The 12890-nt window shown below is 32.3% G+C and overlaps 1 protein-coding gene across 2 annotated transcripts in view; it reads right to left on the reverse strand.

Moving 5' to 3' along the window:
- The window catches only part of LOC133175487 (ATP-dependent RNA helicase DDX1-like), a 145826-nt gene that overhangs the window by 79971 nt on the left and 52965 nt on the right, over positions 1 to 12890 (reverse strand). For both annotated transcript variants that reach the window (XM_061310587.1, XM_061310588.1), the window contains one exon: positions 535 to 646. In XM_061310587.1, coding sequence (XP_061166571.1) covers positions 535 to 646 — 112 coding nt within the window. The remainder of the gene's footprint in view (positions 1 to 534; positions 647 to 12890) is intronic.

Genomic DNA, 12890 nt, shown 5'->3' on the forward strand with positions numbered 1-12890 from the left:
CGTTACATGAACAGTGACATCTGGATTTCTTTTTATACATTTCATAAGTTATTTATTATCAACCTTTCACATCATAACCTTACATTTCTGCTAAAGCACTACAATTTTTGGAAGCAACATATTTTTCTAGTCTTAATTTTTAACACATTGTTTTCCAAATCTTTTAACTAAAGAAACCAGGTGATAACTGGCAAAAATGCAAAAACCATTCACTGTAATACGGTATACAGTGTTGACAACTGATTTTCAAACTGGATTGGCAGCCTTTTTATAAATTTATAAACCAGTTTCGTAAAAAAAAATATTTCCAGAATATTTATGGACTACTGATGTTAAAACTTTTCTATCATAATTGTCCAACACAATGCTTCAGCAACAATTTTTTGCTAGTTGCCAACTATTGTAGCAACAACGGTTTTCATGCCATTTTAAAATATCTAATTTTCTGTTCCTTTAATGATTTGAATAGAAGCTGGAGCCAAAAAAAAAAAATTCTTACATGCAGTAACAAGGTAAGTAATTTTCTGTTCTGACCTCTTGAGGGATTGTTTGGTGAGAATTTGTCATTGTAGTGCACCCCGTCTGTTTCCATGTGGGTCTTGAGAGATTTCCATCGAGTGTCTGTTTCCGGATCAACATCACAAACCTACAAAAGATTCAGACACTTTACATGTATCTACACAAGTGTATCAAAAAATTCTTGACTGACCAGTTTGCTAAATCTTCTTAACAGGTGACACACTCCAATTTAATATATTATATTGTGTGTAATATGTCATCAATTAATTGCTTATAATAAAACATGATTATAACAAAGATGCTTATAGCAAATGCAATTTTATTACAAATTACGATCAATAATTAGTTTTTTCTAAGTTTTCTCTCAAAACATCAAAAATCTGTTCAGCATATGTGGAAAATGTGCTCCTTGCTAAGACCCAAGAATTAATTCAAGAACAATTAATATATCACTAGTTATTTTTGCTTGATTTGATCTTTTCCTTTTGGTCAAATTGTTTCTGTTAGAGTTCTGAAGTCAGTTGTCTTGAGTTTCCTTCCAAGCTTGAATGATTAAGGTATAATTATGTGCTAAATTTATTGCTTCCTTTCTTGACTGATTTGTTTTGGGCAATGGATTAGGAATTCTTAATGATTAAAAAGAAGGAAAAAGTGTGAAATTACTATGGTCACCTTTTGTCCTTTGAACTTTTGAATGTTAACAGCTTAATCTTTGAGACCACTGAATCAAAACAAACCAATTCTTGTACACATTGTCTTCAGGGGGGGGGGGGGGGGGGGGGGGGGGGGGGGAGGGGGCAAAGTATGGAAGTCAATTCACTGTGACTCAATTCATTAAAGTGATGGGTCCAAATTATGCAAAATTAACGTATTCTTTGAAAAATTTCCAACTTTACTCATGGCATCTAGTATAATATATATATACATGTACATATATATATATATATATATATATATATATATATATATATATATATATATATATATATATGAATGAAGAGCATCGATACCCACATATTTCATGTTTCTTGGAATCAGGGCTCAGGTTCTAGAATTTGGTGAGCTACAATTATGCTGAAGAATGGGCTCTCTTGTAATAGTAGACCTCTTCATGCTGTGATTGGAATCAAATCTGATACCCATATAGGATCAAACTACATCAAGATACACAATTCTCCCATTGGACACCCAGCAAGAATAGCAACTTATCAACTTCAAACAGAGATTCCTACTATCAGAAAGGAGGTACTTTTCAGAAGTTCATATAAAGGACTTTGCTCTACATTTTGCTTATTAATCAATGTAGCAAAAAATCTTGGAAAAACTGATGATAATTTGTGTGTTTCTGTTTAAGGGAGCAGATGTTGTAGAAAGACTAGACATACGTCATTGTCTTCTAGAATGTCATTGTCTTCTAGAATGATTAAATGCAACCCTCCTACTAAACAATCAGCCATATATAGGTCACATTTGATAAAAAAAATGTAACTATGGGAAAAAAATTCAAATTCAGAATCAATTATTTGCCAGGTAGTTTTTTTTTTTTTTTGTTGTAAATTTATTATTTAATGTTGCACTGTCTATTAAGAAACATTCCTTATGAGTAATTTTTTTGAAAATTATTTATTCATTTGCACTGTCCAATAAGAAACATTCCTGATGAGTAATTTTTTTTAAATTATTATTTTTTCATTTGCACTGTCCAATAAGAAATATTCCTTATGGGTATTTTTATGCCCCCGGATCAAAAGATCCCGGGGTATATTGTTTTTGTCCTGTCTGTCTGTCTGTTGTCAACTTTAACCTTGCCCATAACTTTTGATTGGTTGGAGCTATGACTATCATATTTTACATGTTTACTCCTTGAGACAAGACCTTTTTTTGGTACCATCATATTTGACCTCTGACCTTGGAGTTTGACCCACTTTTGCAAAATTATATGAGACTTTAACCTTGGCCATAACTTCTGAACAGTTGGTGCTTGGGTTTTCAAACTTCACATGTGTATTCTTTGTGACAAGGCCTTTCTTTGGATACCAACAACTTTGACCTTTTGACCTTGACCTTGGAGTTTGACCTACTTTTGAAAAAATTTAAACTTGGCCATAACTTTTGAACAGTTGGTGCTTGGAGTTTCAAACTTCACATGTGTATTCTTTGTGACAAGACCTTCCTCTGGATACCAACAACTGTGCCCTTTTGACCTTGACCTAGGAGTTTGACCTACTTTTGAAAAACTTTTACCTTGGCCATAACTTCTGAATGGTTGGTGCTAGGGCTATCATACTTCATATATGTAATCCTTGTGACAAGACCTTCCTTTGGATACCAACCTCTTTGACCCTTTGACCTTGACCTAGGAATTTTTAACTTACTTTTGAAAAACTTTAACCTTGGCCATAACTTTTGAATGGTTGGTGCTAGGGCTTTCATACTTCACATATGTAATCCTAGAGCAAAACCTTCCTTTGGATACCAACGACTTTGACCTTGACCTTGATTTTTTACTTACTTTTAAAAAACTTTAACTTGAAATTGCCAGAACATTAATGGACTCGATTTAACTTGCTTTCAGTATTAAGGAATACAATGTACATGTATTAAAGTTCCAATACTGTAATCAGTAAAATACTTGTATACACTTATAATTCAATATTCCTTTCTTTCATTACTTTTCACCACATTAATCAGGATGTTTTTGTTTCACTTGTCAATGAATAATGTCAAAATACTTTTCTACAGATTACAGATATCACTTTAATGATCAACCTCAACTTCAATACACTGAACAGAATCGCATTGTTAACTCTCTACGGAAAAAGGATGCAGTTGTTTGATGATTTAAATTAAGCATCTATAAATGACAATTATTTCCTTAAAGGGGCTTGGACACAGAATTGAAGTTAATATTTTCTCAAATTTTCTGTATAATATCCTGACTTATATGTTACTATAGCATTTCACACGAAAATATAATAAAAAACTTATCTGGAAATTATTAAAACTACAAATTTTGGGACGCATTTGATTGACACATCCCTGCATTTTCACAAAACTAAACTTCATCCTTAATACTTAGGAAAAGTAGAAATTTTTTGTGTATCAATGAAAAATATTAAAACTATAATCCAGAAAATTTGGAGTAGAAATGCGAGAAAGCAAAACCAATTAATTCACCAGTATTGTCAGTCCATGCCCAGTAAGGTGTGCAGAGTTTAACAAATTGAACACACACTTGGAAACGTAAACTATTTTTGTAAAAAGGGCACGAACTCTGTTATTGTTAATATTTACACTTCCCCTGGTGTGTTCAATAAGTTTTTACTTATATTTTTGTGTGAAATGCTATGGTAACATGTAAGTTATGATATATTATACAGAAAATTTGAGGAAATATTAACTTCAAATCTGTTTCTAAGCCCCTTTAAGATTAAACTGAACAAAACTTTTAAAATCTTTCTCCAGAATAGCTGGGCTACAACTAGTTCATATTAATATTGAAGCATCCTGGAAAATTATAATAAAGGGGGGGGGGGGGGGGGAGAGGGGTCATAAGAATATAAAGACAAAAAACCATTATAAAATGTCTTGTCAAGAACAACAGCACAACAGTAAGTCTGATAGATATGAAAGCATTCTTATATAGTGCAGATGTGTGTAGTGTTCAAATCTTCAAATCCCCCCCCCCCACCTTTTTCCTTTTGGGTGGCATAGAGTCAAGGCAAGGGGTGAAGAGTTTACACAGAATACGACTGTATCTTTGAAGAAGTTATTACTTATTTCAGAACAACAGGGCTACAATTGGTCAGATTGACTCTGTTGTATAAATTCATTTTCTATTTTTCAAATTATGGCCCCTTGGAATTGGTGGGACCAAAAGTTCTAAAAGGATTTCATAAAAATATTCTAGTAGAGAGCACTGCAGCCTAATTATAATAAAGGCTAATACACAAGTAATATTAACCCTGTGTTACTCAAGTCTCAGCCCTTGAAACCAAGATGAAGGATGATAAGAGTCTCAGGTGAGTTTCTGGTAAGTGTTGTGGCCCATGGGCCTGCTTTATAGTTGTGATCATTTTGTCATTTCTTTATGTGCCACTTAAAATACCAACGTGGGTAAAGCAATGACAGTCCTCGTAAAATTAAGAATATTTAATCCCCCACTGAGGAATCTTCTCAGCTCCAGCTAGCTTGATGGTAAAGTAATACTCTGATCTCCCCACAATTAAACTCCAAAGAAATTCATTACAGGTCATTTCTGCCTGCCTAGTAATTGCGCCACAAATGGCCCTCAATAGTCAAAACAGTAATTTTCAAAATATAACATAAAGAACTGATTTCTTTATGACATTGTTAAAGTGTCTGCATCTTTTCTGTCCCGTATTGATGCTTGTGATGAGTGGAAATGATAGAAGATTCTATCGCTCTCTCTGACTTCCTGAATGAGATTTCCCCAACAGATCAACCAAGGACCATTACTTTGTAGGGCCTCAGATTTTTCCCCCTAAATTCAATGTCGTCCATCCTAGACTTTAGTTTTTCATACCAAAGAACAAATAGCAATGTCTCATAAATAATGATGCTTTTTACCCTTATTATCAAGGCTGTCTAATCAATGTGTTTGGTAACCAATGATACTGCTTTTTTATTTTGCTTGAAGTTGCACTTAAGAGATAAAAGGTTAATTCAATAAAAATGCTTTTAAAAGACGTAAGGTCCCCACTGAGTGATTGTATAATACCGAGTAATTAAAAAAAAAAAGAATTGAAAAATTAAGTGGCGAAATTCACTGCTACGTTGACACATATATCAACAAAATCTTTTAATTTTCTATTAAGTGTTGTGTGAGTTATTGAATTGCAACTCCGACTGGCACACCAAAACAAATTACTTAAAACATTTGCTTCCTCCAAGTTTTATGTGTGCAATTAAACTGAAAAATTTACCCTCCCATTGACAGATTAATTGACAAAGAGACCTCTTACTAGTATATGGTGGATAAATTCACTGTCATACTGACAATTTTATCAAAAAATCTCATTTTTTTTTTTTCTTTTTTATGTGAGTAAAGTATTAGATACTGTTTTCCTGAGGTGTACATATTTCTATTCCATCTAATTCTGCAGGTAAAAGGAAAAAAAAATCTATGAAGGAAAAAACAAGCACACTGTTGTCTAAAAAAGTGAATAATTAAGGAATATTTTTCAGTTCTGTGTGAGTTATTGGTGTGTAAATCACATAGACTTGTCACGTAGGCATATTTCATGAAGCGCGCTAGCGCTTCATGATAAATATGCCTAGTGCAAGTCTGTGTGATTTACACACCAATAACTCACACAAAACTTAAAAACATTCCTTATATTTACATTTTACAAGTTCAAAAGCAGCAATATTATGCTCAATATTTGAATTTCTTGCTGCCCTATATCGTTACATTTTTATTAACGTCTCTGTATAGCCTCATTGTGACGTCACTTTACCGTGAGTTTCACCGTGTATATTTCTACGCGTGAGTATACACAAAAATGAACTTCAAATCAATTGCACAGTTGGCTTAGTAGAAAAACATAGCAAATGTAAATATTTATAGATATATGTTGCATGTCAGAATTCATCATAGCTGTATATATGGCTATTTTGCATGGCATGATATGGAGTGATCTAGGTAACATGAGCTATATATATGTTTGACGTACTGTATTTTTTCATCAATGAAATTTTGCTCATTTCAAATATTTCTTCTGAAGGCAGTGCAAGTCTCTATTTGTTTGAATGACTGGTCCCATGGATCTACATGTAAATTATACATTATTTTTTTAGTTTCATAATAGTGCCTTATTGAGTGGACTCATGCAAAATGCAAATAGTAATCCATTACAGAGAAATGAGATGAGTGAGCAATGGAAGATGCCATTTAACTAAAATAAAGCATCAGAGTCAAACAGTGTTCAAGGCCAGAGCTATCTCACAAGACAGAAAGTCAGTTATATAGGTAGTGTTATAATTTGATGTACGATGTTGAAATAATAGTCTGGATTTGACACATTGTGCATAAGCCAGAGGCGAATGCACTCTGCGTCAAACCCTGACTACTATTTTGGCATAGAACATCTCAATCATAACACTACTATAATTATTATGCTCACTGTTATTTGTATATGACAATTTTATCTAAATTCTCAATCCCAACCCTGTTTGCAGACGTTAAATTTAAATGAAAATTTTCTTGAAAGTTTTTAATCAAGCATTATATCAAAAAGTGTTTTAATGACTACTGAAGTACCAGTGTGTTAACTATATGTTATTATATATATACAAACGCTTTGCTTTAGATACTGCTAAATGTGGCAACGTCGGGTGATAATGTGGTCACCATATTATCATTCAGTACTGTGTTAAGCGGGATAAGACTCCTGTCCATACCAGAAAAGAGATGGAACGCTTGAACGACACAAACACATTTTGGACACTGGTATATACCCGTTAAAAAAGATTCAATGATTGCTGGACTGGTTATCCAATGGAGGAGGCATTTGGAAGACCGAAAAAATGAAGACAAAATGAAAAGTCAGAAACTGGATGTCATCCATGAAGACAGCCATTTTAAATTCTCTAGAAGTTGGGAAAAAGTCTATTAAAAGAATCAATTATATGTGACCAGTTGATGACTCTAGAATGTGTGAGATAGATACACTCAGTTACTTACTGAAAATCAAATGTACTGTCCAATTTCTGCCTCAAACAAAATTTCAAAATTCTATAGAAAAGAGGTATACTGGTAGTCCTTGAACAAATTCACAAATGCAAGGAACTACGTTTTGACATCGTCGGTGTTGAGTCAACAGCCATTAGGTATGATCAATTTAACTGGAAGAAGAGTTATATATAGAGATTTTTATTGAAATTTGTATCTAACATTAAAAAAAAATTAATTTAATGATGATGGATGCTATTTATTTTCAAATTTATAGCATAAGTGAAACACAAAATATTTTGGTTCACATTTTTCTTGGAAAACCCCAGTAGTTTAATTTTGTAAACCAACTTTTAATCATGTGCAAAAAATATTCCGAGATTGTTTTACTTTTTAAAGAAATTTAAGTTGGTAATTAAAATATATCTACTGTAATTCGACTTCTATTCATGTGCAAAAAATATCAGTACTTTTTTAACTACCGGTATATATTTCTCATCACAAATCAATTAAATGGTAGTGTATTCAATAAAAAAAAATATATGGTTTGGATTTCGAACTGATTAATTGCAAAAATAAATCCCATCCCAATTAAATTGTGCAATTACCTGGTAATAGTTATTTCCTTTGAGAAATTAGATAACAAGATCAAGTGTCAAACTGACACCAATTGAAAATAAAAAAAAAGTTTTTTCAATATCCAGTTCTTAATTAAATCTAATTAAAAAGGTCAATTCCTACACGGAAGAGATGTTGACAAAAAAATTCCATCCCAATTAAATTGTTGTTTAATTAATAGTGTTTCTCTTGAGAAATGAGATAATAAAATCAAGAATTGAACCGAGATCAAATTTCACAAAAAAGCAGTTTTTTTTAACCTTCTAGTTCTTTGGTGTAGAGTAAATAGCTTGAACAGATAAGGTAAATTAATTTATACAGGGAAAAGCTGATGACAACAGTTCCCATCCCAAATTAAATTGTAACAGTTGGGAAATTAAAAAAATTCAATTGAGAAATGTCAAATTGACAGCAATTTATAACTGAACTTCTAACACTTATTTTCATATTAACTTTTTAAATTAAACAGACCCAATATCATTTATCAATTAAAAACCTATTGTAGAGGTCAGCCAGGTTCAATCTTCAGATAGTTCAGTTGGTTGAGCATCTGATTAGTGATTCAAGGGGGACCACAATTTAATTAAAATCAGATGTTAGATCCACTTGCATATGCCCTACACTACACTTAGTCTAGCAAGTATGCGAGTGGATCTAATATCTAATTAGAATGAGGGGGCCCAGGTTCGAATTCTGGTCTGGTCCATTCACATTTTCCTCCTTGCTGGTTACATTTGGTACCATGACCATAACTTGATGGGAAGAGCCTGGGTTGTTGTCTTCAAAGACAAAGACCTTTCAGAAAGGAGTAATGTGGGAGTCAGGCAGGGTCTATTACCAGTGGTTAGATAGCTCGGTGAGAAGAGCACCTGACTAGTGATTCAGTGGGCCTAGGTTCAAATCCCGGTCTTGTCCATTGCATTGTTCTCTTCCCCCTGATACTTATTTTTTTTTAATTTCCTATGCTTAATATCACACAAAGTTTGCAAACAGAGTTCAGTGTTTAATGCCTGTTAACTTTTTTTGCTGCTGAAGGATTTGTTAAAGGATTTGCTGAAGGATTTGATTTGTTGATTTGTTGCTGAAGGAAAGATATGATTTTTAAAGCAAGTTATGTATGATTTTGACTAAACCTTATTTTCTTTAAATCACAAAAGATGATTACAAACACCAAAATTGAATAAGAGAAAGAGGTAGAGAAGTTTTTCTCATCCCCTAATGTTAAAAAACATGGTTTATTGAAAACAATCCTTTAATTGAACCATTTGCTTGGTAATAAAATAAGCAAACGAAAAAAGAAATGGGAGAAAAGATTTTTTTCTTCCACAAATGGGAGTACTAATGGGAATTCAGGTTCAAAATATCTTCACCAAATTCTTTAACAGTCTAGCTGCTACATAAATGCAAACTAACAAATCTAATTAAAATCTTGGAAAGAAAGGATACAGTCACAGAAGATATTGTATAAGAATTAAGATGAAAGGGTGTGAATGCTGGGGGTATTGTCTTCCTTTGAAAAGGCTGACGGAAATTGATTGTCACCAGTTTTTTTTTTAAAATTTCATTATGAGCATGCCATTAGCCTATTAGAATTGGTTGACAGTATTCCTGAAGTTCTTGTAAGAATTGATGCTAGCCTGACTGCTAAGCTCAAGTCAATGGTCCTTTTTTTTCAACTCAGAAAATTGTGGAGGAAGACTTTATTTCTTAAGATGTATTAAATTAATATAGGGAGTTGCCATAAAAACCTTGAGATGAAATTTTTACTGATAAATCATTAATCCTGAAAATTTAATTTCCTTCTCTGAATATTTATCCATTAATCTGTGAATATAGAATTTTGTAATAACTAGGCAGGATCTGCACAATTTTTCTTCCCTTTTGCTTGATTTCACAAATTCACATTACTTTTAGTACCAGTAGATATTAATTTTCTTCAAAATAATCCCTTCAATTTGCAGATAGAAAAAATCTCGTCAATAGGTTTCTTTCATATTGATTTTAGCTTTCTGATTATAGACATTTCCTGCGCAAAAATCCAATTAATTAATAAGAACTCAAGTTTTCAAGTTTCTTTATTTCCTTAAGCCAACTGGCTCATCAGAATAATAATACAATCATGCTTTTAAGGAAAAAGAAAACAAAATCATACAGAGAGAGTGAACGTAAAAAATACATAGATGAAAATAGTCTTATACATCGATATTATTTTTTCTTAACAATGTGGCAGCATTCAAAAATTTGCCCAAATTTAACAGATCTTTAGTATTAATTATCAGAACTTAACAGTTGAATTAATTTAAAGACACTAGGCTTGTTATAATAATACTTTTTCAAAAATTTCTCTCTTAAATCAATATACAAAAGGCATTTCAAAACAAAATGAAATTCGTCTTCTATATCATGGAGATTACAACATGTACATAATCTATTAATCTTTGGTATGTTATGGTATTGACCTGTTTCAATATTCAACATATGATTTGATAACCTAAATTTTGTTAATAGTTGTCTAAATTTTTTGTCAATAGGTTTTGTTAAATATGATTGCAAACAGGAATTGTCAATTAAATGTTGATACAAATAACTCTTTGGAGAGTATGATATACTCTCTGTTATGTTTTGCTTTGAAACATCTAAAAGTCGTTGTTTTGTAATGTTATAAGCTCTATCATTTAAATGGTTTTCTGTTTTTTTTTTAATCTCACTTATATTTAAACCCTCTGAAGTTTTGTGTTAAAAAATCAATAATCTATAATTAAAATTAAATTATTAATTAAAATTAAAAATAGGGGATGGCAATATTTACCACTTAATTTTATTCTGAGATTATGACTAATTACAGAAACTTAATGCAAAAAATTGAAAAATACAGAAATTCTTACAAACAATAAATCTACTTACCGGTATTATAAATAACCAATTTTATTGTTCCTTTAAATTATTGATTTGTTTGAACTTTTCATAACATCATTAAATTAATGTTCATTTCCTTGTAACATTTCTGATATGGATGGATACCTTTTGCAAATTACCATTTAAAAAAACAGAAACATAAATGTCCTAACAGGATTGTACAATAAATTCACATTACAGTTTTTATGTATCCCTTGGTTAATATCAAAGAATTGTGATTAGGTAAACAACCCTATTACAGCTAAATTTCAATATTTTAAAGAGAAATCTAATGTTGTTTACCAAAGTAGATAAAAACTAAGATTTGTCAAACCAATGCCATTGTTTTAAAAATCTTTGCACATTCATCCCATCAATTTCCTTTTTGTATTTTGAACTCCTATGCAACCTGATATAACCTTGACCTATCATGAAGAGCTAAATATGGTTGATATGTACAGTGCCCATCTCCAAAAGCCTTGTTTTTAATTTTAGTAAATGTAGAGATACCAAGATTACAGGGCTGTTATTGGTGAGAACAATTTTTGTCTTGGTGTAATTTGCTACTTGTAATTGTTTTTTAAATGTTGAAAAGAAAGAAGAAGAAAAAATCTATCAAAAATTAGATCTATTTATTTCAACATGTTAAGGACTACCAGAAATACAAAACTGAGAGAAATCACAACTCATAGAGTTTTGACTTGATCTTTGACTTGGTTCAAATGCTGTACAGCCAAACTTGTCCAAGGACAGAAATTATTTGTTTCAAACTAGGATTTTACCAAAAGGTGTTTTTATTTTTATCTCCGACCTTTAAAACTTGTTCAAAGTCACAACACATCCTTCACTAGGAGCACTTTTTAAGAGATATGCCAGGTATATCCCAGAATTTGGCCAAGGGAAGAGAAAATGTGTTCAGGACAAGGAATTTATACTAAGATTTATTTAGAACTTGATCTTTGACCAATACAAATTATAGAATTCTGTCAATGTGAACTATGACCAAAACTGGTCCAAGGTATAATTAAGACAACGATTTTATGCAAAGAAGCAATTCTTCTACCTCTGGCCTAGAAATATGCTTCAAGGTCACAGCTCACCTTAAAGGTATTCATAAGATAAAGCATTAGTCAGATTGGGCAAAGGGGATAGAAAATATGCTCTGGGCAAGTATTCAACACAGTGACATATTTTGTCCCGACTTTTTACATAAGAACTTGGATCAAGGTCACTGCAAGCATTTACCCTTGGCCACTTCGTGGTTGAAGTATGAGCCAGATTGGGTCATAGGGAGAAAATATACTTCAGAAAAGTAATATCAGACAGATGAACAGGAATCTTCATTGTTCATGGGTAGTGTATGTTCTTGGGTAACCAAAATTTACTGGTTTGTGGGGACATACTTCGTGGGAACTTGTATGTTTTATGAAGACAGATAACTCTGCTGTGTTCAATGTAGTTTATGTTCGTGGGGGGATGTAAATTTGTGGGTAAAGGTTACCTAATATAAAATTCATGAACACTGATCCCCCCCAGTAATCATCATAAGGCACCTGCAGATTGGGGACCAAGTGAGCCTTACCTTGACCTACAATGAAGTCTCCATTCCGCTCGGTTAGAATTTTACCTCATAAATACTGTATACAGGGTTATTTTTGCCCCTTGTTGTTGTCACCCTTTCACCGTTACTACCAAACAATTTTGCCCAATTTTAAATTCCCCCAGGCACAGTTGTATATTACAAATTACACTGTTTTCTTCGAATTTGTCCTATTTTTACTTTAGCCACTTCCCATGAGGGTGAAAGGGGTGAAAATAAAACAGGTGTAAATTTCCCTGTACACTGACTACTAAGTAGTTTGAAAATTAATGAGCAAAAATGAAAATGACTTGTTAAATCACATTTCTTTAAATACTGTATACAGGATTATTTTCATCTACTGTTATCTTCACTCTTTCATACATGCAAACCATTTTGCCCTGTTTTAAATTTGTCCAGTCCCAGTTCTGTTTAAGAAATTATACTGTGTTCTTTGAATTCGTCCCATTTTAAATTCGCTCACCTGAGTGTAGGGCGAAAAGCGGCAAAAATTAAACGGGGCGAAAATTTCTCTGTATACAGTATTGCTTATTTAAATTCTAATCATTTGTCCTTCTTGTGAAA

The sequence above is a fragment of the Saccostrea echinata genome, unplaced genomic scaffold (genome assembly GCF_033153115.1).
Source record: "Saccostrea echinata isolate AGI-Se365-2 ecotype Australia unplaced genomic scaffold, CSIRO_AGI_Sech_v1 ptg000062l, whole genome shotgun sequence".
In the NCBI taxonomy this organism is placed as follows: Eukaryota; Metazoa; Mollusca; class Bivalvia; order Ostreida; family Ostreidae; genus Saccostrea; species Saccostrea echinata.